Genomic DNA, 27,721 nt, shown 5'->3' with positions numbered 1-27,721 from the left:
CTTGCCTGTTCTCTGTCTCTGTTGTTTTCTTTATTTTCCTTATGTTAATGTCTCCAACATTAATGTATTTATTTATTTTCTAGGTTCCAGAACGGGATGAGGACCTCATTGACAATGACATCCTGATCCATGAGCGAGTCCCGTTGTGGGACACCCGGGTTGCACAGCACTCGGACAACGTGACGATCCGGCGACTATGTAATGAGGTGGCCCAAGCAATGTGGGATGGCTGGGACAACACCCCGGCTCGGATTCTGCAAGGCATTTTGTAAGTATTGCAATGCGGTGTGATGCAGCAGTGATCTTGGCCAGGATCATACAACTGTGTGTGATGAGAGAAACTCCTGAGAGTTTCTCTCATCAGACACAGTTGTGTGATCACGGCCAAAAGTGCATTGGCTAGCCATTTGTTGTTTTTTTTTAAACAGTGCTCAAAGTCAGAACACGTTGGCGTTCGATGAAGGATCACTTCAACAAGGACCTTCATCAAGTGAGCCGGGTTCCCAGTGGTTCTGGAGCAAGTATCAGAAAATATCAGCATCACCGCATGCTGGCATTTTTGAGACCGGTCCTTGCCCAGAGAACGTAAGTATTTTTGTGGTGCATTGGATTGTGTTGTATTGCCTAATCTGTATTTTTCAATTCCACAGGAGTTGGCGCTTTTACTATTATAAATGTTTTGTTCTAATGTTTTTTTGTTTCTTTTTGTTCACAGAACCTGGAGCAGCACTCTTGACCCTGGTTCTGGAGCGGTCCTTCATCAAACAGCCATGGACCTATCCCAGCCATCCAGCAGCACTGCAGCAAGTGGGCCTGCAACACAGAAACACAGAGTGGAGACCAGGAAGCTGGTCCATCAGGTGTTCCCCTGTCCCAGTCCTCTGCCTCTTTTTTTTTGGGCTCTTCATGGCAGCAGCAGAGGGCCTCGGACAGGTCACTCATGCCCGAGTTTTTGCACTTGAGCTCGATCTTTCATGATGGACTCAAGGCGATGGGAGACAGACTGGATAGTGGCTTCAACCTTATGAATACACTTATCCAGGATGTCACCAGTAGCCTTGACCAAGTGAAAGCTGACCTCCAGAGGCCAGCACATCATTTTTATAATCAAATAGAAAAGAGCATGTCGGAACACCTTTCTCCTGATCTCCAGCTCAGTGCCATGCAGGCCTGCAATGCTACCTACATGCAGGCTATGCAGCAGACTCGGTATTTTCAGCAGCCAGTGGTGGCATTTCCACCTGTGCCAACACTGTCATGCTTGACCTCAATGCCGAGCTCAGCTGCATACCACTGCACGGCCACCACCATTCCAAGCACTGCCGGACACCACTACAGCGCCATCACCATTCCGAGTGCTGTTGGACAGCCCACCACCACCACCATGCCAACTGCTGCTCCTGCTTGGACATCCTCCACTGCCACCAGCATGCAGCAGCACCAGGCCCAGGACAGGTCGGCCACCACCACCAGGTCCCAGTTGCAACAGCAGCAGCACCCGGACCCTGGCATGGCTTTCACCACCACCAGGATGCAGCAGCAGCACCCGGACCCTGGCATGGCCTTCACCACCACCACCACCATGCAGCAGCCGGACCCTGGCATGGCCTTCACCACCACCATGCAGAAGCAGCACACGGACCCTGACAGGTTGGCCACCATGACCGGGCCGCAAGAAATGAGCCCACCGAGGCTCCCCAGACTGCAGCACCGATCCCAAAAAGGGAAAAAGAAAAAACAGTGGACTATCGCTATCCCTCCCCCCCCTCACCTCCCAATGTGTCTGTGATGTCAGGTTTGTCTCGCCCTTCCAGTGTGTCTCTGCCTTCCCATGCCTCTAGTACCATCCCTGAACTCCCTGACCCCACTAGTCTAATTGCCCCTTCTTCTGCAACCCCTGCGTCATCTTCAGCCAGCCAGGCCTCACAGCTACACACACCCAGTTCCATCTCTCTACCCCAAGCAGGAGCAGTTAATTTTTTTTTTTTTTTTTAAATAAATGTCAATGTTTTTTGCCCCAATACTGATTGGTTATTTGTGTAACACACACCATCCGCCGAATAAACACACTTGGCCATACACTTTGTGTTTTTGCCACCTCATAGCTCCAGGAGTTATTAATTAGAACACTGCAGCTTTGTGTGTTTGGTATGGAGCTATGAGTTGTCAAAAACTAATGTTACTTGTATTTTCTCCATAATCTCTTCAGTCTGCTTAATCTATGTGACGCAGACTGAAGAGACAATGGCGGTAATACTGTATAAAGCAGATCTATACTCAACAGGTCATGTGTCATAAATAGTGAGTTCATGATGCACAAAACTCTGCGTCTTGAAATCATTATTTATGACACCTGACCTGGTGAGTAGAGAACTGCCTTGTATAACCTCCATTTTCTCTTCAGTCTACGTAATCTATTTCACACAAACTGAAGAGACAATGGAGGTCATACAAGGCATATCTATGCTCACCTGGACAGGTGTCAGAAATAGTGAATTCATGAGGCTGGGTTTTGTGCATCATGAAGTCACTATTTCTCACACATGAACTGGTGAGTATAGATCTGCTTTGCATTATACCTCCATCGTTTCTTCAGTTTGCGCTTTAATAGATACTGCAGAAGAGATTCATGATGTAATGACATCAACTACCTAACCACTAACAACATAAGTGGTTTTTAGAGGAAAGACAAAACACATTGTTTATTAACAAAAAATATTAGTAACATTTAAAACATAACTGGTACAGACCCAAACCCAACAGCACATTTTACACAATATTATCTTGCCATGCCACACGTCCGATGTCAGAAACAAAATAGGCAGCAGATTGGTCCCACATGTGGGCGACTTCAATGGTTAACCGCAGAGGGTGATGCTGGTAATCTGGCAATGGCTTTGCAACTGGTTCATCCAGTTCAATGTTAGGTCACTCCTTAGCCATTATGTAATTGTGGCTTTGACAACCTCATCGACTGTCTCCACTTTTAGATTAATGGCTGTCCCAAGAATGCGCCATTTTGAGACAAGAATCCCAAAGGTACACTCAACTGTTCTTTGGGCCCTGGTCAGTCTGTAGTTATAAATCCTTTTAGTGTGGTTCAAGTTCTGACTGGAATATGGCTTCAGTAGGTTTTCACACATCTGAAAGGCCTCGTCCCCAACCATAACAAATGGCATCGGTGGGCCTTGAGTGTTGGGGAGAGGTCGTGACAGGGGAAAATTAAAATTTTTGCCATACACACGTAGGCCCATATCCAAGTTCTTGAAAGGCTCCAATGTCCATGGCGATAAAGCGACAGTCCGCATCTGCTATTGCCATGAGCACTACAGAAAAATATTTCTTGTAGTTAAAGTACTCCGATCCAGATCTGGCGGGTTTGATAATCTGTATGTGCTTTCCATCCACCGCTCCCAAGCAGTTGGGCAAATTACACACTCTCCAGAATTTGTCGGCAATTTCCACCCACATGTCCGCGGTGGGTAGGAGGATAAATTCATCCCGGAGAACGTTCCACAAAGCCCGGCAGGTGTCCGCAACTATTCCAGACAAGGTGGAAATTCCAAGCCGGTACTGAAAGTGGAGCGATGATAAGATCTCTCTGGTAGCCAGGAATCTGAAAGAAAAAAAAAAGAAAAAATTTGTTTAGAATTATTACGTACCTTAGTGTGACCAGGAGCCGTTCCTCTGCAGGAATCGCTCTACGGAGCTGTGTGCCCTGTCTCCGGATGGCTCCTTGGACACGACCAAGTAAATCCTGAAAAGTCTCTTGAGACATCCTGGTATATTCTGTGAATTTGTCCGGGTTGGCAATAAGCTCACCATATAGCGTGTGGTTGACTCCACGGCTCTCCCGGAGTTCAATAATGGGGTGTCTCCAAAAACGCCGACGCAGTGTCCTTCTGTCTTTCTCGATTTCTTTGTTGCTCCCAAGCAAACGCATAGGAAAGAAACAGCTTGATACTCAAATCCAGGTTGAAATAAAAGCTCTCCATGCGAAGATCCATCATGACACAGGATACAGTAGCAAAATCTGAAGATTTCAGCTGTCCAAGAGTCTATATAAAGATATCCAATATTACACGCCCACTGTTGTCCCATTGGCGATGTCTGTTTATTGAGATTTTTCTCCTGTTAAATTTTCCACCATGCACACAGAAAACACAAACGCATGCAAAACGCATGAAAAAGCATGTAAACGTTGCGTTTTACAGCATGCGATACTATATGAGTCTAAAAAATGCTGAGTTTGCACGTGGCTTATCGTGCATTTCAGGTTGCGGCATAAATGCTGCGGATTCTACCGCAAATGTGAAACTAGCCTTAGAATGATGTAATGTGACGTCACCAGAATCGCTCACCTCTCCAGTAAGCTGAAAGAGGATTTCTAGGGTGAGGTGTAACATCCTCTCCACCATTTTGTCTCTGTCCATATTCATCTTTGATGGGTAAATCAGGAAAATTCTCATATATAGAAGATCTTCACGGAGAGGATCCGATATTGTAGAGACCTGAATGAGAAGAACACGAGCTGATGAAACGTCATAAAAATCCTGGGTAATAATACAATTACTAGAGATAATAAGGGAAACATATGAGATTTATTATTTTACAGTATTTAGTTTTATTCTTTACATCTACTAATAAAACCTATATATTTTAGGCCATAGACAACAAGCAGTTTCTTCCTCGGAGTCGGCAGCTGAATATGTTTCTCATAGACTCATCTTCCATAACGCTAATTCTTGTATCATTTACCGTCACTGGAATCGGCATTAGCAATGCAGGAGATATTCATTACACGTGACAGGAGAAATAACTACTTCATGATGAGGAAAACATCTTCATCTTCTACTACGGCTCTAGAAACATATTTCGCCAGAGTCCGGCACTGACTCCATCACCACCAGCCGTCTATATGAAGGTTTCCCGTCTTCCCCACATTGTAATTTGCTTTCACGTGTAGGCTCAGGAAGCTATTTCATTGACCCCTTTACCCCCAAGGGTGGTTTGCATGTTAATGACCGGGCCAATTTTTACAATTCTGACCACTGTCCCTTTATGAGGTAATAACTCTAAAATGCTTCAACGGATCCCGATGATTCTCACATTGTTTTCTTGTGACATATTGTACTTCACGATAGTGGAAAAATTTATTTGATATGACTTGCGTTTAATTGTGAAAAAAAAAAACTGAAATTTGACGAAAATTTTGAACATTTCGCAAATTTCCAACTTTTAATTTTCATGCCCTTAAATCACACAGATATGTCACAAAAAATACTTAATAAGTAACATTTCCCACATGTCTACATGTCTTTTTTTTGTTAGGCAGTTATAAGGGTTAAAAGTTGACCAGTGCTTTCTCATTTTTACATCATTTTTTTAGGGACCATATCACATTTGAAGTCACTTTGAGGGGTCTATATGATAGAAAATAGCCAAAAGTGATACCATTCTAAAAACTGCATCTCTAAATGTGCTCAAAACCACAATCAAGATGTTTATTAATTCTTCAGGTGCTGAAGGTGCTTGGAATAGATATATATATTTTTTTAAATGAACATTTAACTTTTTTTCACCAAAAATTTACTTCAGATCCTATTTGTTTTATTTTACCAAGGGTAACAGGAGAAATTGGACCGCAAAGTTTGTTGTGCAATTTGTCCTGAGTACTCGGATACCCCATATGTGAGGGTAAACCACTGTTTCTGTGCACGGCAGAGCTCGGAAGAGAAGGAGCACCATTTGACTTTTTCAACGCAGGATTGGCTGGAATTGAGATCGGACGCAATGCCACAATTGGAGAGCCCCTGATGTGCCTAAACAATGGAAACCCCCATTCTAACTCCAACCCTAGCCCTGACACACCCCTAACCCTAATCCCAACCGTAAAAGTAATCCCAACCCTAATCCAAATCCTAACTTTACACCCAACCCTAACCCTAACTTTAGCGCCAACCCTAACTTTAGCCCTAACCCTAATGGGAAATAAATACATTTTTTCTACTTTATTATTTTTCCCTAACTAAGTGGGTGATAAAGGGGTGGTTGATTTTCTATTTATAGTGGGTTTTTATAGCGGGTTTTTATGCTTGACAGCTGTCACACACTAAAAGATGCTTTTCATTGCAAAAAATATTTTTTGCGTTACCACATTTTGAGAGCTATAATTTTTCCATATTTTGGACAAGAGTCATGTGAGGTCTTGTTTTTTGCAGGACAAGTTGACGTTTTATTGGTACCATTTTTGGGCACATGACATTTTTTGATCGTTTTTTATTACAATTTTTGGGAGTCAGAATGAACAAAAACCAGCAATTCATGAATTTCTTTTGGGTGGGGATTTACACCGCTCTCTGTGTGGTAAAATTGATAAAGCAGTTTTATTCTTCGGGTCAGTGCGATTACAGCGATACCTCTTTTATATTTTTTTAGGTTTCGAAGCTTTTATACAATAAAAACTATTTTATGTAAAAAAAATAATTATTTTGCATCGCTTTATTCTGAGAGCTATAACTTTTTTTTTTGTTGATAATGCTGTGTGGCAGCTCGTTTTTTGCGGGACAAGACGTTTTTCAGCTGTACCATGTACCATTTATATACGTCTTTTTAATCGTGTGTTATTCCACTTTTTGTTCGGCGGTATGATAAAGCATTGTTTTTTGCCTCGTTTTTCATTTAGTTTTTATGGTGTTCACTGAGGGGTTTAAAGGGAATCTGTCACCCTCAAAATCGCGGGTGAGGTAAGCCCACCGGCATCAGGGGCTTATCTACAGTATTCTGGAATGCTGTAGATAAGCCCCCGATGTATCCTAAAAGATGATACATCCCTGTTGAGGGCAGAGCAAAATACTGCAGTGCACAGGCGCCGGGAAAGGTCAGAGAGGCCCAGCACCTGCGCACTGCAGTACTTTGCTCTGCCCTCAACAGGGCAGACAAAGTAGGCCTGCGCAGGAGCCGCAGCGTGAAGACCAGAAGAGGACGTCATCTGATGAAGATGGGAAGCGCCGGACCTGGACCAGCAGCGGGAACGCACCTGGGTGAGTATAATCTAAGGTCTTTTTCTCATCTTTTAGGATACATCGGGGGCTTATCTACAGCATTCCAGAATGCTGTCGATAAGCCCCTGATGCCGGTGGGCTTACCTCACCCGTGATTTTGGGGGTGACAGATTCCCTTTAACTAGTGGGACAGTTTTATAGGTTGTGTCGTTACGGATGAGGTGATACTAAATATGTGTACTTTTATTGTATTTTTTTTACATAAAGAAATTTATTTATTGGAACAATATTTTTTTTTCTTTATTTAGGAATGTAAAAAAATATTTTTACACAGTATAATATTTTTTTTAACTTTTTTACATTATACAGTGATATCTCACACTGGGACAAAGTCAGATCACTGATTTGACACTTTGCACAGCACTGTGTCAGATCAGCGATATCACAGGCAGTGAAGGATGCTTCTCAGGTCCTGCTCTCAGAAAGGCACTGAGAAGCCACCTCCCTGCAGGACCCAGAAGGACTCTGCTGCCATCTTGGATCCGGGGGTCTGCAGGCAGGGAGAACCTCAGAACAACACGATCACATCGCATTGTTCTGAGGGAAGCACGCAGAAAGCCCTCTCCCTGTGCAATGCTTCTCTATGCCACCAGAATGCTGCGATCTTGTTTGATTGCAGTGTTCCAGGGGTTAAATTGACGGGAGCAATCCGTGACCGCTCCTGGCACTTAGTGCCAGGTGTCAGCTGTGAGAATCAGCTGACACCCGGCCCCGATCGGCCACACACCACCCCTGTGCGCGGCCAATCGGCTTCGACGTACTATCCCGTCCAAGGTCATACGGGCCCAGCCCACATGGATGGGATAGTACGCCGGATATCAGAAAGGGGTTAAAAGGGAGTGAAAAACAAAAAGTAAATAGTTCATATAATATTGTGGGTTGTCTCCACCATTTGTGCTGGGGAGGAAGATTCAGGTTGCAATGATTTTTGGACGGGGAGTACGAGGTCGAATATTTGGGACCAGGGAGTTTTATCACTGCAATAGACCCAGTGATGCACTCTTTATTCCCTGACAGTCAGAAACACTCCTAAACATGCCAAGAACTCCATCTTCAACTTAGCATACTCTTTTGCATCCTGCAAGACCGGGTCTTAATAGGCCTTCTGCAGTTCTCCTGTTAGCTATGGCACCAGAACCTTCGCCCACTCCTCCAGAGGCAATTTCTCCAGTTCCGCCACCCTTTTGAAAACAGTCAGGAACGCCTCAACATCATCATCTGTGGTCATCTTTTGCAAGTCTCTCCTTACCATCTTCCTCATGTGTGATTCATCACTCGGACTTGGGGTTGGAGCGGTTGCCCTGCCACAATGGATCGCCTCAGCTAGCAGTTCCTTCTGCTGCCTATGCTGCTGTTGCCACTACTACTGTTGCTGCTGGAGATTATCCTGCACCAATTGCTTTATCATTGCCTCCATGTTGTTGACTTTCCCTCCTGCAGTCATCCAGGATATATGATATCTCTGCATCAGTCACACTGCCCCTTGGGATTTCTGCCCCCATTCTCCACCAATTGTAGGGGTTTCAAACACTCAGCTACACTTGAGGTAGGCACAGGAAGCGGGTTCATTAAAATGTCCAGACGGGTTTATTAGAACTTCATATCCTGCTCAGCATTAGCAAACAATAAAACAGCCTTTTCCGGCAGAGTGAAAAACAGAAAGTAAATAGTCCATAAAATATGGGACAGATGGGGGGCGTGGCTATGCAACACTAGAGAGAGGACGCACCTCGTGGAGCTCCGGCCATCCTGATCCTCATCCTGCCATAAAGAACCCCTGATTCACTGACCGTACTGGCTGGAACGGTACTCTCGGGACCTCAGGAGCACGGTGGCTTCTTTGACCGGCGGTTTTGGAGCCCTGGGACGTCGGACGCGGAGGTGGCCTGGAAGGGCGGCAGAATCCCTGGGCTGCAGCGGCCATCTTTGAACGCGCGCTCTGGCGGGCAGGACACAGCGCCAGTCGGGTGCTTCTCCCCTGAGACACAGCAGATACCTGCGCTGCAGCGAGGGAGCGCTGAGGAATGCCAGATTGCAGGTGCAGGGGTCTGGAGTGGTCGGCGGTGCCCGGGGAGGCAGCGGATATTACTGCAGCGCGCACTCCAGCAGCAAGGAGAGCGGCGCTTTATAATACACTTGCGGTGCAGCTCAGGAGGTGAGCTGGTGACCGGAAATAGTAGGGGGCGGTGCAGTGTGTGCCCTGGAAGATTGGGCCCTGTACCCCTCTAATCAGATAAACTCCTGCTGGCGCCATAACTCTGGAGGGATTAACCCCCTCCCTGCTGCTCTACCTGTGAGGGCTGTGGGGCTGCTTCGGGGCGCAGTGCCTGGGCGGATCCTCAGTTGCTACTTCAAAACCCCTGATAACCTTTCTGCCTGGCCAGTAACCTTTTGGGATCTGCTTCGGTATTTAACTCTGCCGGGACTGTTGCTGTGGAACAGACTAGCCATAACTACAAGGGTGATCCTTTTGTGGGGTCCTTCTGTTGATCACCATGCATCATTCCAAAGGTGCTGGGGCTGCTGACAAATTAAGGAAATATGCCAGAGAGGATGCCTCTGATAATGTACGCACTCTCAGAAATAATCCTACGCAGAACCAATGGAAAAATCGTCTCTCTGACAGTAATGAGGGAGAACAAGACGAACTGACTCTTAAACAAGCGTCTGAGCAATTAATGCAGGCCATGGCCCTCACTAGATCCTCTCTTACTGAAAAGATAGAGGACGTACATACTGAAGTGGGTCGTCTGCGCCATGATATGCAAGCTATGAGAGGGCGTATCTCTGAGGTTGAAACGAGAGTGTCTCATATAGAGGACACCATTACCCCTATGGAAGCTAAGTTGTCAAAGGCTGCCGGCTCTGTGAATGCCTGGAAACAAAAAGCAGATGACCTTGAAAACAGATTGCGCCGCAATAACATTCGAATCATCGGCCTGCCGAAGCGATCAGAGGGTCAGCAACCTGAGCAATTTCTGGAGGACTGGCTTAAAACCTCCCTGGGAGATGGATTCTCCTCAACATTTTCTGTGGAGCGGACCCATAGGGTCCCAAGGAGGCCTCTTCCCCCCCGGAACTCCGCCCCGGCCTTTTTTGGCGCGTCTCCTCAATTGCATAGACAGGGATGCGATTCTTCGCTTGGCGCGGCAGAAGGGCCCTATTAAGTTCAATAACGCTACAATTTCAATTTTCCCTGACTTCTCCATGGAGCTCCAAAAACAGCGGGTTCGGTTTGTGGAGGTTAAGAAGCAGCTCAGGGATAAAAATATCATCTATTCCATGCTTTATCCTGCTCGGCTCCGCATTGTCCATGAAGGCTCTTCCTTGTTCTTTACAGATCCGGCGGAGGCAGCCGAATGGTTGCGGTCATACAAGGTGTCTAATATACCGGACTCTTGAGTTGTTCTACTTGTCTAATGGCAACACAAATTGGAGCTCTCCGTATTGGTGCTGAGCTTATCAACAATACCGGACGCTGGTTCCAGTGAGGGTATCCCCTTTTCTATCTGACTATAGGTAGTATAGGGTTCTACTCCTCCACTGTTCAAGTTTTGTTTTGTATAGGTTTTTACATCAGTTTTGATTATTTGATATGTTTGCTAGTCGCCATTGGTAATTTTGTGCTCTGCGAGATGTCCCTGATTCCTGTTCAGGTTATGGTGTATATTATTCCTTTTTCTAAGTGTGGATATAGGGTCTGAGATTATATGCATGACGTGGAACATACGGGGTATTAAGACTCCCCGAAAGAAAATCAAAGTATTTTCGCAGATTAAATGTTATCATCCCCATGTGGTAGCTCTTGTAGAGACACACCTGACCAGAGACACAGTTAAATGTACACAAAAGCCCTGGGTGCAGTGGTCCCTTCACGCATTCCATACCAGCTATTCAAGAGGGGTCTCTCTGCTGATACATAGGAATGTTAGATGGGAAGCTAGGGAGGCACGACGAGATCCCGAGGGTCGCTTTGTTTTTGTGCACGTCTTTATTAACACACGGGAATATGTGATATTATGTGCCTATAACCCCCCCCCCCCCCCCTAATATATCGGTTCTTCACATGGCAATGGGTTTCTCCCTAAATTATCCTGATGCTAGCGTTATTTGTATGGGGGATTTTAATTTAGTCATGGATAATTCCATGGATAGATTGAGACGACGTGATATCTGGGGGGCCTTCTCCCCGGTCCCCCTCACAACTGGCACTGTTTATGGACGGTAGTGGATGGTTGGACTTGTGGAGAACATGTCACCCTGAGATAAAGGAATACACTTGCCATTCATCAACTAGGAGGTCTCTATCTCGTATAGACTACATATTTGGATCTACGGGTCTGGCATTGTGGGTGGATAGTGTTGAACATGGCAATAGGGGGATATCGGATCATAGTCCAGCTATTCTTAAACTTAAATACGGTCAATCAAATAATAATATACCCTGGAAATTGAATCCCTTCTGGTTGAAATAGACTCTAGTGATAGAACGGTTGATCAGCTGAACTGCTTTATCTCTACCCATCCAGACCCTCCAAATCTTGGTTTGTTTTGGGATACTCTAAAAGCATACCTAAGGGGATGTCTGTCCTCCATGATTTCTTATATCAAAAGGACAACGGCGGGGGAGGATGAAGAGATGGAGCGACGGCTGAGAGACTCGGAGGCCGCATATGTGACTAGTCAAACCAGTGGTAACAGGGCCGAATGGCTTACTTCCCAGAGGTTATATACTCAATATATAGACACTAAATCAAAACGCAAATTATTCTTTACCCGTCAATCCTACTTCGAATTGGGAAATCAGGCCAATACACTTCTAGCCTTTTTAGTACGCCAACATAACACCTCTAATACAATACTACAAATCCGGGCACTTGATGGTGCATTGATATCTTCTACTGAGGGAATTCTACGGTGTTTTCATGATTACTATAAATCATTATACAAGTCTAGTAGTGGTCTTGGTGTCCCTGAATGTTTAGACTATTTATCGGACATAACGTTCCCCTCGCTGAGTCCAGCCCAACAAGCCTTTATGGAGGCCGAGTTTACTTTGGAGGAAGTGGAGCGTGCTATCACAGATATGGCCACTGGGAAGGCCCCTGGACCTGATGGATTTCCCGTTGAGTTATATAAGAAATATCGAGGTCACCTGGCACCACTTTTACTGAAGGTACTCCGGAGTATATGGGAGGGTGACTCCATGCCTGAAACATTTTATGATGCAAATATTATTGTACTTAAGAAGGAGGGGAATGACCCTCTGGAGTGTGGATCGTATCGCCCCATATCACTGGTGAATGTAGATTATAAAATCTTTACCAAAATTCTAGCTACTAGGCTGAATACGATCATACTAGACCTTATACACCCAGATCAAACCAGCTTTATGCCTGGGAAAAGCACTTCCATCAATATCAGGCGGGTCCAATCAGTGATTCAATATAGTTTTCTAGAGCCAGATAATAATTGGGCACTAGCATCGCTAGACACGGCCAAGGCATTTGACTCTCTCGAGTGGCCTTTCCTTTCTGCATGTCTACGAAAATACAGTTTTGGGGATAAATTTATTAGAGGGATAGACACACTATATAAGAATCCCAGGGCGCGTATAATTGTGAATAACTCCATTTCCGATTCTTTTGCCCTGCATAGAGGAACCCGCCAAGGATGTCCTCTGTCCCCGGCCCTCTTTGCCCTTGTGATACAGGCTTTGGCAATACGCATAAGATCCTCTATGGATCTTAAGGGAATAAATATTGCGGACCGTGTGGATAACATAGGACTCTATGCCGATGATATGATAATATTTATAGATAAAATAGAAGAAACATTACCACAACTAATAACGACCATAGATAAATTTAGTAAATTTTCCGGTCTTTATATAAATTGGGATAAATCTGCTCTGATGCCTCTATCTCATGCTCCAATGCCCTATCTCGAAACTCTCTCGTCTCTAATTTCAAATATCTAGGTATCCATATGTCTCAATGTAGTCGGTTGGACCTACAACTTAACATTTATCCACTACTGGATTTGGTCAAATCTAAATTTATAACTTGGAGCAAAATCCCTCTCTCTGTTGCAGGCCGCATTAATTTAATTAAAATGATATTGCTTCCCAAACTTAATTACTGTTTTCAACATAGTGCTGTATCAATACCCAAGTCTTTCTTTGCAAATTTAAACTCCTTAATCACATCCTTTATATGGGGAAAAACTAGGCCCAAACTTAAGTTATCTTCTCTGCAGAGCCCGAAGAAGGGGGGTGGAGCGGCCCTGCTAAATTTTTATTTGTACTATCTTGCCGGACAAGCGAAGGCGATAAACAAATGGATGCCCAATAACTCTCTACCTAATTCTGAGAGTCATTTACTTCATTCTGCCCGGATTGATTGTCCACTGGGGTTCTTGGAGATGGAGAAAGTCAGTACTCCTCGTTTGCTACCTTTACTCTGACTGGCGAGATTAATATGGAGACAAATTAAAAGAGTTATTAAATTTGTAGATATAGTAGCCGAAATGCCACTGTGGAACAATAGTTGTTTCCTAGAGCTACTGAATCACCCATCTACTGATTTTTGGATTTCGTGTGGTGTTCTCTCGGTAGGTGACGTACATGCCCAGGGGGTTTTTGTATCCTTTGAACAACTACAAAATACTTATAACATCCCAAGATCTCAATTCTTCCGGTATTTACAGCTAAGGTCAGCTTTCCAATCGCACATACGAAGAGTGGGTACAGGTCGGGCGATTTCATCTTTACCTTTGATAGGTATCCTCAAATCACAGGGCCCTCAAGGACTTATTTCTTCTTTATATACATATTTATTATCTGTGGGAGTTGGTTCCACCGTCAATTCTATCAAAGGGAAGTGGGAGGGACTTCTTCCCGATATACTGGGAGAGGAATGGGAAGAGATTCTGGAGTCTCCAACTAAAGTTTCTCCATCAGTAAATAATAGGATGACCCAGTTATATATTATATATCAGACTTATCTGACCCCGACACGACTCTTCAAAATGGGTCGCCTCCACTCGTTAGATTGCTTACGGTGTCATACACATGATGCAGATTTTATCCACATGATTTGGAAGTGCCCGGTGGTTCTACATTACTGGAAAGAGGTGACGACACTACTAACATCTTTGTTGTCGATTCCTGTCCCGCCTGAGCCATTGACCTGCTTATTCGGGGTGTGGGATACGGAGACTTGGGATCATTATACTAGGATCTTTCTTCGAGAAACCCTCTTCATGGCACGGAAGGTGCTGGCGTTAAGGTGGATGGGTGGTTCCCCCCCCCCCCCTTCGACTCTCAGGGCTTGGATAGATTTGGTAAATTCGATTATCCCGTATGAAAAAACACTGTACCAAAATAGAGGATGTCCAGGTAAATTTGAAAAGATCTGGGGTAGATGGAATTCCTCTTATCATGCTCTATAGTCTACACTGACTAGATACTTACACAAGGAGGTGGACGTGTGGTTTTGGGGGCATCGCTTGTAGAGCAGGATTCACGTATGATTTCCTTTCGACTTACTATAGATGGTTAAAGTAGTTAAAGTTGTAAAATAGGTATTTTATAAGGTACTAGTGATTTACATGCACAGTTTATTGCCCTGTAAACTTTGGATAAGATGAAACTCTGCAATTATATGTATCCTATGGTATAATTGACAATGACAAATGCAAATATGTGTAATGTTGTTTTATTCTGAAATTAATAAACTAATTTAAAAAAAAAATATATGGGATAGATAAGGCTACAGTTAGATTGAGTATGATCACTAAGCCAGTTATGAATCAAAGAGTGATAATAAATGGTTGCACATCGAATTAAAATAGTGTTTCAAGTGGGGTACCAAAAGGCTCTGTCCTGGCCCAGGGAAGAAATGGAAAATTCTACATGTGGACAAGAAAAACAAAAAATACATCTATAGAATTCGGAGGAATAGAACTAAGTAACAGCACTATTCAAATTACATAGAAAATAGACAAACAGTAAAAACAGCAATTAATTTAAAGACAATGTTGAGAAGTGACAATCACAGGTGTATCACACTTGGTCCACCTTATATGTACTCACCAACTTTTGCTTGCCTGAGTGCTTTTGATTATCACTATTTTCTTCTGGCACCAGTCATATTGATGAGTGGGCGATATACGTAAGCTACTTACCGGTAGCGGTGTTTTTCAGGAGCCCATGACAGCACCACGAGAGAGGGGATCCGCCCTTCAGGGACAGGAAACCTACAGACATAAAAGGGAGGCACCTCTCTCCCTCGTCAGTTGGTTTAGAGCATGAGAGGACCTCCTAGGTTAGTAGCATATAAACAATTTTAAAACATGGTTCAATTCACCCAGTGAATAAACTTAGGACTTAATGGAAAGAAGGTGTTGACCCACACAAGAAGAGAGGGTAGGGAATATAAGGGTGCTGTCATGGGCTCCTGAAAAACACAGCTACCGGTAAGTAGCTTACGTATTTATTCAGTCGCCATGACAGCACCACGAGAGACTTTCAGAGAAGTAAAAGAGACTAAGGAGGGACAACTGCTTCAAGCACCCTTCTCCCAAACGTGAGATCGGAGGAGCTACCCAAATCTAGTCTATAATGCTTAAGAAAAGTAGATAGAGAAGACCATGTGGCCGCCTTACAAATGTCTTCAATCGACACCTCTGATCTTTCTGCCCCGGAAGTAGCCATGGCTCGAGTTGAGTGAGCTTTTATACCTTCCGGGATCTGCACACCACCTGCTGAATAAGCCAAAGAAATTGCATCCCTGATCCATCTAGCTAATGTGTTTTTGGACACTCTAAGTCCCTTTCTAACTCCCTGGAAGGATACAAATAGGGAATTAGCTTTCTTCCAAGTGTTAGTAACCGAAATATACTTAAGAAGACATCTTCTTACATCTAGCGAATGGAATTTTCGCTCTTTATCATTAGTGGGGTTAGAACAGAACAAAGGTAAAACCACCTCCTGTAATCTGTGAAATTTTGAAGCTACTTTTGGAAGGTAAAGAGGATCAGGTTTCAAGATAACTCTATGTTCTCTAAACTGCATGTATGGAGGCTGTCTAGATAGGGATTGTAGATCGCTAACCCTTCTCGCGGATGTGAGCGCGACTAAAAGGGCCGTTTTAAAAGATAGGATCTTAATCGGGACAGTGTCAATAGGTTTAAATGGCGCTTCCATTAGAGCTGCCAGTACAAAATGTAGGTCCCATGCAACCAATTTCTGCTTAATAACTGGCCTGGACCTAGTTGCAGCCTTGAAGAACCTAGATATCCAGTGATTGCTGGCTAACTTACTATTGTACAGCGCCCCCAGAACCGACACTTGAACTCTGAGAGTGCTTGTGGCTAAACCCATCTCTAAACCCCTCTGTAAAAATTCCAAAATTTTATTAATACAGAATTTTTGGCCAATATGTACCCCTGAGACCTCTAAAAATTTCTTCCAAATTCTGACATATATGTTTGTCGTAGACATCTTTCTACTCTTTAATAAAGTATTTACTAGCTCTCGAGAAAAACCCTTTGCTCTTAGTAATGACCTAGATGCCGTGCCATGCCGCTAGATGTAAATTGTCGACTCGTGGATGGAGAATTGGGCCCTGGGAGAGGAGATCTGGTATCTCTGGAAGAATCCAAGGCTGGGAAATGGACATCTTCCTCAGCCATGGAAACCATGACCTTCTGGGCCAGAATGGGGCTATCATGATTACCCGAGCCCTGTCCTCCCGTATCTTCCTCAGAACTATCGGGATTAAGTTTAGAGGGCGAAAGGCATAAGCGAGATTGAAGTGCCATGAAATTAAGAGAGCGTCCACTGCATATGGGTTTTCCCTGGGGTTTAAGGAGCAGAATCGATGCAGCTTTCTGTTTTCATTGCTTGCGAAAAGGTCTATATCTGGGCACCCTCATAATTGCACAATCTGATTGAAGATAGTCTAATTCAATGTCCAATCTCCCTGTCCGAGTTTGTTGCGGCTTAGATAGTCGGCCGTGACATTGAGCTTTCCTTTTATATGAAGAGCCGTAAGAGATAGTAGATGTTTTTCGGCCATCTGAAAAATACGATCCGCAACATCCATTAACGAACCTGACCGAGTACCTCCTTGATGGTTAATGTAGGCTACGGTCACCTGGTTGTCTGAAAAAAATCTGACATGTCTACCCTGTAGGGGTGTAAGAAAATGTTTTAAAGCGCATTCTACCGCTAATAATTCTTTTAAGTTGGACGATGAATTTTGCTCAGATTGAGACCATAGTCCCTGGACCCAACTATCCTATCCTATATTTGGTATGTGTGTCCACCAATGCAAAGATTGTATACAATCAGTGGATAGTGAAAAAATACCGTCAAGGTGACCCGACAAGTGACGGGTGTTACGTAAAACATCCCACTGTAGTGTTCTGGCATGATATTGCGCCCAGAGGACCGCCAGAATACACGATGTGAGCGATCCTAACAGTGACATTGCCTTTCTCATAGAGACAGATGGTTTTTTTAATTAGTTTAGTTACTAGTTGTTGGATCCTATCCACTTTTGCATCTGGAAGGCGGCCTACCAGAATCTATGAGAAGACCCAAGAATTCCTGTACTTTAGAGGGTTGTAAATGGGATTTTTTTAAATGAATGATCCAACCCAATTCCTGCAACATTGAAGTCACCTTCCCTAACTGGTCAGGGCAGTGTGATTCCGAATGTCCCACGATTAATAAGTCATCTAAATAGGGAACTATTAAGATGTCCTGTTCGTGAAGGTGCGCCATGACTTCTACCATTATTTTAGTGAATACACGGGGTGCAATCGCAACACCAAAGGGAAGTGCTCGGCATTGGAAGTGCTCTATTGTGCCATTAATTGAAACTGTCACTCTAAGGAATTGTTGGTGGTCTGCGTGTATCGGGACATGATAATAGGCGTCTTTCAAATCTAAGACAACCATGAAGCAATTGTTAAACATAAGCTTTATTGCAGTCTTTACAGACTCCATCTTGAAGGAACCAGGAGAAATTTATTTAGGCCTTTTAAATTAATGATGGTATGGAAGGACCCATCAGATTTTTTAATCAGGAAGAGAGGGGAATAAAACCCCTTACCTCTCTGTATTGTCAGTACATTAACCAGCACTCCTTTATGCTGAAGTTCCTGGACTTCCGATTCCAGTGCTAATTGTTCTGCAGAGGAAGAACGGACAGGTGTTAGACACAATTTATCTTGAGGAAACCTTTGGAACTTGAACCTTAGACCAGTTGCAATAATACTGAAGACCCATGGGCTATTAGAAATCTTCAACCAGGCCGTGTAGAAGGCTGAAAGTCTTCCCCCCCACCTGGTCCAGCAGTCATTGAGGCTTTTTATAGTCCCGAGAGGTGTTAAACATATATCCTCTACCTCTTTTCCTGTTACTGTCATATCTGGATCTTTCTCTGCTTGATCTTTTGCGGTTGAACCATCTTTTATTGTATTCCCGTCTGTATGAGGGTCTTCCTAGAAAGGGAAATCGTTTTTTATTATCGCCTGCTTTTTCTAACAGCTCATCCAGTACTGGTCCAAACAAGTGCACCCCCTCACAGGGAATGCCACACAATTTTGATCTGGCCTGCAAATCTCCTGGCCAACACTTTATCCATAGAGCCCTGCGGGCCGCATTGGACAGGGCTGAAGATCTGGCTGCCAATTTTACTGAATCTGCCGAAGCGTGTGAAAGAAAAGCTGCTGCTTCTTGAATTAAAGGAAGGGAGGCTAAGATCTCATTTCTAGGAACTTTTTTTTTAAGTTGATCTTCCAGGCTGTCAAGCCACACCATTAGCGACCGTGCTGTACAAGTAGCTGCAATTGCTGGTCTCAGAGATCCCGCCGCCGTTTCCCAAGAACCCTTAAGAAAAACGTCCGCCTTTCTAACGGGTCTTTTAAATTGCCTAGATCCTCAAACGGTAGGTAGCGAGGTCTTTTTACACGCTTCGGCTACTGCCGCGTCTAGCTTCGGGGCTTTATCCCATGAGGATGAAGCTTCTTCCTCGAATGGATACCTCCTCTTAACCCCTCTGAGACCTTAGATGTACTATCCCGTCGAGGTGACCTGGGCCTATCTGACCCTCGACGGGATAGTACGTCATAGCCGATCGGCCGCGCTCACGGGGAGAGCGCGGCCGATCGCGGCCGGGTGTCAGCTGACTATCGCAGCTGACATCCGGCACTATGTGCCAGGAGTGGTCATGGACCGCCCCAGCACATTAACCCCTGGCACACCGCGATCAAACATGATCGCGGTGTGCCGGCGGTACAGGGAAGCATCGCGCAGGGAGGGGGCTCACTGCGGGCTTCCCTGAGACCCCCGGAGCAACGCGATGTGATCGCGTTGCTGCGAGGGTCTCTTACCTCGTATCCCTGCAGACCCCGGATCCAAAATGGCCGCGGAGCTGCATCCGGGTCCTGCAGGGATTACTTCCGGGTGCAGAGCAGGCTGCAGATGAAAGCTGCAGCCTGCACTGCTGGAAGTAAGATCGCCGATTTGAGAGAGTGCTGTGCAAGCTGTCAAATCGGCGATCTGTGATGTCCCCCCCGGGACAAAGTAAAAAAAAAAAAAAAAAAAATTTCCATGTCTAAAAAAAAATTAAAAAAAAAATCCTAAATAAAGAAAAAAAAATAATATTATTCCCATAAATACATTTCTTTATCTAAATAAAAAAAAAATCAAACAATAAAAGTACACATATTTAGTATCGCCGCGTCCGTAACGACCCCACCTATAAAACTATACCACTAGTTAACCCCTTCAGTGAACACCGTAAAAAAAAAAAAAAAAAATCGAGGCAAAAAACAACGCTTTATTCTCATACCGCCAAACAAAAAGTGGAATAACACGCGATCAAAAAGACGGATATAAATATCCATGGAACCACTGAAAACGTCATCTTGTCCCGCAAAAAATGAGCCACCATACAGCATAATCAGCGAAAAAATAAAAAAGTTATAGTCCTCAGAATAAAGCGATGCCAAAATAATTATTTTTTCTATAAAATAGTTTATATCGTATAAAAGCGCCAAAACATAAAAAAAATGATATAAATGAGGTATCGCTGTAATCGTACTGACCCGAAGAATAAAATTGCTTTATCAATTTTACCAAACGCGGAACGGTATAAACGCCTCCCCCAAAAGAAATTCATGAATAGCTGGTTTTTGGTCATTCTGCCTCACAAAAATCGGAATAAAAAGCGATCAAAAAAATCTCCCGTGCCCGAACATGTCACCAATAAAAACGTCAACTTGTCCCGCAAAAAACAAGACCTCACATGACTCTGTGGACTCAAATATAGAAAAATTATAGCTCTCAAAATGTGGTAACGCAAAAAATACTTTTAGCAATAAAAAGCGTCTTTCAGTGTGTGACGGCTGCCAATCATAAAAATCCGCTAAAAAACCCACTATAAAAGTAAATCATACCCCCCTTCATCACCCCCTTAGTTAGCGAAAAATAAAAATTTTTAAAAAATGTATTTATTTCCATTTTCCCATTAGGGTTAGGGTTAGGGCTAGGGTTAGAGCTAGGGTTAGGGCTAGGGTTAGGGTTAGGGTTGGGGCTAGGGTTAAGGCTACAGTTAGGGTTGGGGCTAAAGTTAGGGTTAGGGTTGAGGCTAAAGTTAGGGTTTGGATTACATTTACGGTTGGGAATAGGGTTGGGATTAGGGTTAGGGGTGTTTCTGGGTTAGAGGTGTGGTTAGGGTTACCGTTGGGATTAGGGTTAGGGGTGTGTTTGGATTAGGGTTTCAGTTATAATTGGGGGGTTTCCACTGTTTAGGCACATCAGGGGCTCTCCAAACGCGACATGGCTTCCGATCTCAATTCCAGCCAATACTGAGTTGAAAAAGTAAAACAGTGCTCCTTCCCTTCCGAGCTCTCCCGTGCGCCCAAACAGGGGTTTACCCCAACATTTGGGGTATCAGCGTACTCGGAACACATTGGAGAACAACTTTTGGGGTCCAATTTCTCCTGTTACCCTTGGGAAAATACAAAACTGGGGGCTAAAAAATAATTTTTGTGGAAAAAATAATAATTTTTATTTGCATGGCTCTGCGTTATAAACTGTAGTGAAACACTTGGGGGTTCAAAGCTCTCACAACACATCTAGATGAGTTTCTTAGGGGGTCTACTTTCCAAAATGGTGTCACTTGTGGTTTTTTTTTACTGTTTAGGTACATTAGGGGCTCTGCAAACGCAATGTGACGCCTGCAGACCATTCCATCTAAGTCTGCATTCCAAATGGCGCTCCTTCCCTTCCGAGCCCTCCCATGCGCCCAAACGGTGGTTCCCCCCCACATATGGGGTATCAGCGTACTCAGGACAAATTGGACAACAACTTTTGGGGTCCAATTTCTCCTGTTACCCTCGGGAAAATACAAAACTGGGGGCTAAAAAATAATTTTTGTGGGAAAAAAGTTTTGTTTTATTTTTACGGCTCTGCATTATAAACTTCTGTGAAGCACTTGGTGGGTCAAAGTGCTCACCACACCTCTAGATAAGTTCCTTAGTGGGTCTACTTTCCAAAATGGTGTCACTTGTGGGGGGGTTTCAATGTTTAGGCACATCAGTGGCTCTCCAAACGCAACATGGCGTCCCATCTCAATTCCTGTCAATTTTGCATTGAAAAGTCAAACGGCACTCCTTCCCTTCCGAGCTCTCCCATGCGCCCAAACAGTGGTTTACCCCCACATATGGGGTATCAGCGTACTCAGAACAAATTGTACAACAACTTTTCGGGTCCAATTTCTTCTTTTACCCTTGGGAAAATAAAAAATTGGGGGCAAAAAGATAATTTTTGTGAAAAAATATGATTTTTTATTTTTACGGTTCTGCATTATAAACTTCTGTGAAGCACTTGGTGGGTCAAAGTGCTCACCACACCTCTAGATAAGTTCCTTAGGGGGTCTACTTTCCAAAATGGTGTCACTTGTGGGGGGTTTCAATGTTTAGGCACATCAGGGGCTCTACAAACGCAACATGGCGTCTCATCTCAATTCCAGTCAATTTTGCATTGAAAAGTCAAATGGCGCTCCTTCGCTTCCGAGCTCTGTCATGCGCCCAAACAGTGGTTTACCCCCACATATGGGGTATCTGCGCACTCAGCACAAATTGTACAACATCGTTTGGGGTCCATTTTCTCCCGTTACCCTTGGTAAAATAAAACAAATTGGAGCTGAAGTAAATTTTGTGTGAAAAAAAGTTAAATGTTCATTTTTATTTAAACATTCCAAAAATTCCTGTGAAACACCTGAAGGGTTAATAAACTTCTTGAATGTGGTTTTGAGTACGTTGAGGGGTGCAGTTTTTAGAATGGTGTCGCACTTGGGTATTTTCTATCATATAGACCCCTCAAAATGACTTCAAATGAGATGTGGTCCCTAATAAAAAAAATGGTGTTGTAAAAATGAGAAATTGCTGGTCAACTTTTAACCTTTATAACTCCCTACCAAAAAAAAATTTGGGTTCCAAAATTATGCTGATGTAAAGTAGACATGTGGGAAATGTTACTTATTAAGTATTTTGTGTGACATATCACTGTGATTTAATTGCATAAAAATTCAAAGTTGGAAAATTGTGAAATTTTCAAAATTTTCGCCACATTTCCGTTTTTTTCACAAATAAGCGCAGGTAATATCAAAGAAATTTTACCACTATCATGAAGTACAATATGTCACGAGAAAACAGTGTCAGAATTACCAGGATCCGTTGAAGCGTTCCAGAGTTATAACCTCATAAAGGGACAGTGGTCAGAATTGTAAAAATTGGCCTGGTCATTAACGTGCAAACCACCCTTGGGGGTAAAGGGGTTAAATACCGGTGGAAGTGATCCTTTCTTTTCCGGTTTCTTCCACTCCCTTGTAATTAAAGCTTTTATTTTATCAATCACCGGAAAAGATCTACGGGATTTTTTATCTAACCCCTTAAACATTATGTCCTGCATGGAGCACTCCGACTGGGGCTCTTCAATCCCCATTGTATTATTCACTGCTTTAACCAGCCGATTAATTCTATATAGTGGAAAGCAGGAGTGTCCCGACTCAGCGTAAATGGATGAAGAGGAAGATTGAGAGGAATCTGAGCTTAGCTCATCCGAATTTGAACTAAAGTCCGATATTGGGGATCTAATTGTTTTCCCCTTTTTTGAATTTGACTTTTGGGATTTAATAGAACTTCTGATTTCCCATCTAACCATATCTCTTAAGGTAGACGTAAGGTCAGGGGCCTCTTCCTCTATTAAACGTTGTATGCAAGTTTTGCACAACCTTTTCTCATAATTATCCGGGAGTGATTCCCCACATTCGCCACACTCCCTGTGTTTGGCCATGGTGGAACATTTTCTCCCCTAGTAAGGAGAGGGGGAACATAAAGAGGGGCAGAGGATCATTAAGTGAACTTTCACGTAGATCACTTACCCAGATGCGTGGTTCATGGTACCGTAGTTAGTGGGGGGGTCCCTCCTGGCCAGTGATGTTTTACGGCCTGAGGACTTCTGAACACTTTTGGCTCCACCAGCGCGACTACTGCCACTAGATTGCCGCTGGGATAGCATGGGTCTCTTCAATGGCCTGAGGCTGCTGCCGCTTCTCAAGCTGCGGTGCTTCTTGCTCCGGCACCTCCATTTGAATAAATGGGTCTGAGACACTGAGCAGCTTCCATATGCTTCCTTAAATATGCCCCCAATGGTACCTCCTGTTGATCCCGGGGGTCAGCAGGATCTCCATATGACCTGCCCGACACCAATGTGAGGACTGGCTCCCCCCCCCCCCCCCGAGGCCGTGCCCCCGTCTGACGAAAGGGACCCCCCCAGGCCGTGCCGCACCCGCTTCCGCCCTCCATCCAGAGGAATACTCCACGATCCGGCGGGGCTCCACCGCGCATGCTCGGCCACGTCATCAGGATGCGCCGCCGGCCTCGCCGGGGAACGCCCCTTCCGGTCACGACTGCGGCGCCTCCTCAGACACCCGGCCACCGTCTGGACCGCAGCGCTCACCTCCGCAGTCGTCCATAACAACTCTATTATACCCTATTATCCTATACACAGTGGTGTAGATAGAAATTACAGGTCCCACAGCAATATCTGAAATTGGGCCCCCAATTTCACAGGGAAGCAAACATATATATATATTTGGTGGAGTCACATCTCCCGACTCTGCAGATTGCATGCTGCCTTTCTCAATTCAAGTCTGCAACAAGATAAAGCAAAAGTTTATATTTCTCACTTACTAATCTCTGATACATCACCAGGAATTTTTCTCCTGGTGACCCAGGTAGCTCAGTATGAGGTCTCCCACACAGTATGATGGCTCCACAGACCCCACACAATATGATAGTACAGCAACTCACACAGTATTATGGCAACCACAGCCTGCTACTCAAAGTAAGGACCCCCACTCAGTATGGAGGGGACTGCGTTTCTGTTGGAACATTATATTGTGTATGGGGGGATGATGGTACTTTGGTAACATTAAATTGTGTATAGAGGGATAGCGGTATTATGGGAACCGTATACTATGTGTGGGGGGATGGTGGAACTGTCGGAGCATTATACTGTGAGGAAGGAATGACAATACTGTGAGAAATTTACTGTAGACTGTGTTAAGGGGAATGGTGTTGCCATGGGAATATTATACTGTGTGTGGTGGGATGGTGGTACTAAGGTAACATTATACTGTGTGTGGGGGATGGCGGTACCATGGAAATATCTTTTGTGTGAGACGTCAGCACTGTTTGAACATTATACTGTGCGAGGGGCATCATACATACTGCATAAGGTGTTTTATAAAGGTGTGAGAGCGAGAATTCTCAACACTGTGCGGCATTTATACAAGAAGACTGTCATTCTGGAGGGACACTGAGGAATCAATGGGAAGAGGAAGCGTTTCAGGAAGAAAGAGTCTAGATGGTACACCAGGTCAAATGACCTTGATGATGCAGTATCTTGATATAAAAGGCCAGTACCCCAAAACAGAAACAAATTTGTCATCAAGCAAAGGAACGGGCAAGACGTGTGCTGAGGAAAAAAGTGAGGCCAAGGTACCAGGCCATGGTAAAGTGCCTGAGGCAGGGGGTTGTGGCATACCGGGAAGCAGAACCCAGGTGGCACCAGATGAGTCCCAGAGTCCAAGTTATGCCAGCAAAGGCATAAGAACCAGACCTGCGCCAGTCAAGACCCAGAGTCTAGACTACACAAGGCAAGTCCTAGCCCTCACTACTTCAGGTACCAGACACGTCCACCGTTGGTCAAGCACCAAAGATCTGACAGGAGATTCTGCCCTGGAGTATATGCCCCAGTGAAGAGCGCGAGGTGCGAGTGATCTGGACCGCTGCTTCCAGCACTGATGTACGGTACAGGGGTTGGTCTGGAATAGTCCAACGGTCAAGACAGGTGCCGGATGACATGAAGGCAGGTCAACAAGCCTTGATAGACTGTCAGGGGGACATGTGGCCTAGCGGGAAAAACCAGAGACCTCCACTATGGCCGGTGTTCGCAGAAGAAGTAGTGTTGGTTCCTATATGTGTCAGGACCATCACTGTTGTCAGTAGCTAATGTAACACACGGTTAGAGGCTGCTATTACAGTGAGAGTGAGCCGGAGAATTCATTGTGTATCTGATATTGTATATTTCACCGCGTAATCACCATGTTTTGCATTATTCACTGTTGCCATAGTGATCACAATTCCTATTATCAGGGAAATACATAATGATATTGGTTACTTTTACCTTGTGTTTGTGTGATGTATCTGGTCACTTATTATAGGAACATAATGGGAACATTACACTGTGTGGGGGGGGATGATGGTACTTTGGGAACAATCCGTTCCCTCACTTCCTATCTTCCATAGTAGGGTCGTATGTATCTATTATAAGAAACAGAACAAAAACATAATGATTCCTATAAAGTGGCAACAATAACCCCAAAAGAGTCTCAGTGCAGAAGGGGTTAATGTCCCCCGCGCTCAGTAATGGGGAATCTCCACCACCTACCTCCACCTGCAGGACCGCACTCCACATATATGGCTGCTCTGTGCGCACAGGACCTGTGATGAGGTCACAGGAGGGGAGGAGTCAGGGGTCACATGATCAGGGGCCTCATTGTATGCAGGACTCTGCTGCTGTGCTGGTTGTCATGGTGCTGGATGAGGGGAAGATTATGTACAGAGCAGACCTGCGTGTGTACGAGGTGTTCGGAGTAGAGCTGTGTGTGCGAGGTGTACGGAGCGGAGCCTGTCAGGACTCTGAACATTTTTTATTACCTTTTGTGCATTACTGCCCTTTTCCAAGATGACATCTTTGGTCTCATGTGCACTGTGTCTTCCTGCTATAAAACTCCACCCCAGCCTTCAATCTGTGCTAGAGTATTCTGCCTTGCATCCAGCTCCTGACCTCTGATTACTCCCTGGCTATATACCTGCTCCTGTGAACCTGTGGGGTTATCCTGCTACTCTGCTCTGAGTTCCTGCTGCCTACACCAGTTTCCAGTAATCCTCCTTCATCTGCTGCTCGTGTTTACTTCCATCTGCATTTGCTGGACATGTAAGCTGTTGCTGCTCTGCAAGAACCTGAGACTATTACCCAGGCCTCCCTGGTTGTGCTAAGATATTATTTGAACTGCCTTGCAAGCATATCTATCTGTGTTTTGGACTAAGCAAGGACTTATTCGTGTCAAGTATCCTCAAGAATAATTGTGCTTCATAGACTTTCTGCGTGATTGCATTTTCCTCTGAAGTTTCCTATAGACTGCTGCTCACCTGTTTGAATCACCGTGTGATAATATAGACTTTACCACTTATAAAACTGTGTCCTGTAGTTGTCTTGTTTCACGCAAAGAGTCTCCTGAGTTAACCCCTATAATTATTACAGAGCCATGTGTATACGAGGTGTATGGAGTGGAGCTGTGTGTGTATAGAGTGGAGCCACGTGTGTACGAGGTGTATGGAGCAGAGACTCGTGTGTACGAGGTGTACGGAGTGGAGCTGAGCCGTGTGTGTACGAGGTGTACGGAGCGGAGCCATGTCTGTACGAGGTGTAGGGAGCGGAGCCGTGCGTGTACGAAGTGGAACTGTGCGTGTATGAGGTGTACGGAGCGGAGCTGTGTGTGTACGAGGTGTACGGAGCGGAGCTGTGTGTGTACGAGGTGTATGGAGCGGAGCCATGTCTCTACGAGGTGTATGGAGCGGAGCTGCATGTGTACGAGGTGTATGGAGCGGAGTCGCATGTGTACGAGGTGTATGGAGCGGAGCCACGTGTGTACGAGGTGTACGGAGTGGAGCCACGTGTGTACGAGTTGTATGTTTAATGAACATTTTCTGTCAGTCATTGTGCCACGTATTCAGTGCCACGTATTCAGTGCCACGTATTTCAGTCATTAATGTTTAATGAACATTTTCTGTCAGTCATAGTGCCACGTAGTTTAGTCACATTTAATGAACATTTTCTGTCAGTCATAGTGCTACGTATTCAGTGCCACGTATTTCAGTCATGTTTAATGAACATTTTCTGTCAGTCATGTTTTATGAACATTTTCTGTCAGTCATAGTGCCACGTATAGTGCCACGTATTCAGTGCCACGTATTTCAGTCATGTTTAATGAACATTTTCTGTCAGT

General features: G+C 44.6%; 1 protein-coding gene across 2 annotated transcripts in view; it reads right to left on the bottom strand.

Moving 5' to 3' along the window:
• LOC143767663 (uncharacterized) overlaps positions 1 to 26,128 on the bottom strand; it is a 113,794-nt gene extending 87,666 nt beyond the window's left edge. For both annotated transcript variants that reach the window (XM_077256129.1, XM_077256131.1), the window contains exons 1-2: positions 26,101 to 26,128; positions 4,362 to 4,511 (exon numbers count right to left, since the gene is read on the bottom strand). In XM_077256129.1, the coding sequence (XP_077112244.1) occupies positions 4,362 to 4,511; positions 26,101 to 26,127 (177 nt within the window). In that variant the 5' untranslated portion in view covers position 26,128. The remainder of the gene's footprint in view (positions 1 to 4,361; positions 4,512 to 26,100) is intronic.
• Between the last annotated feature and the right edge of the window lie 1,593 nt (positions 26,129 to 27,721).

Source organism: Ranitomeya variabilis, chromosome 4 (genome assembly GCF_051348905.1).
Source record: "Ranitomeya variabilis isolate aRanVar5 chromosome 4, aRanVar5.hap1, whole genome shotgun sequence".
NCBI classification, from domain to species: domain Eukaryota; kingdom Metazoa; phylum Chordata; class Amphibia; order Anura; family Dendrobatidae; genus Ranitomeya; species Ranitomeya variabilis.
This window is presented reverse-complemented; position numbering and strand designations above follow the sequence as displayed.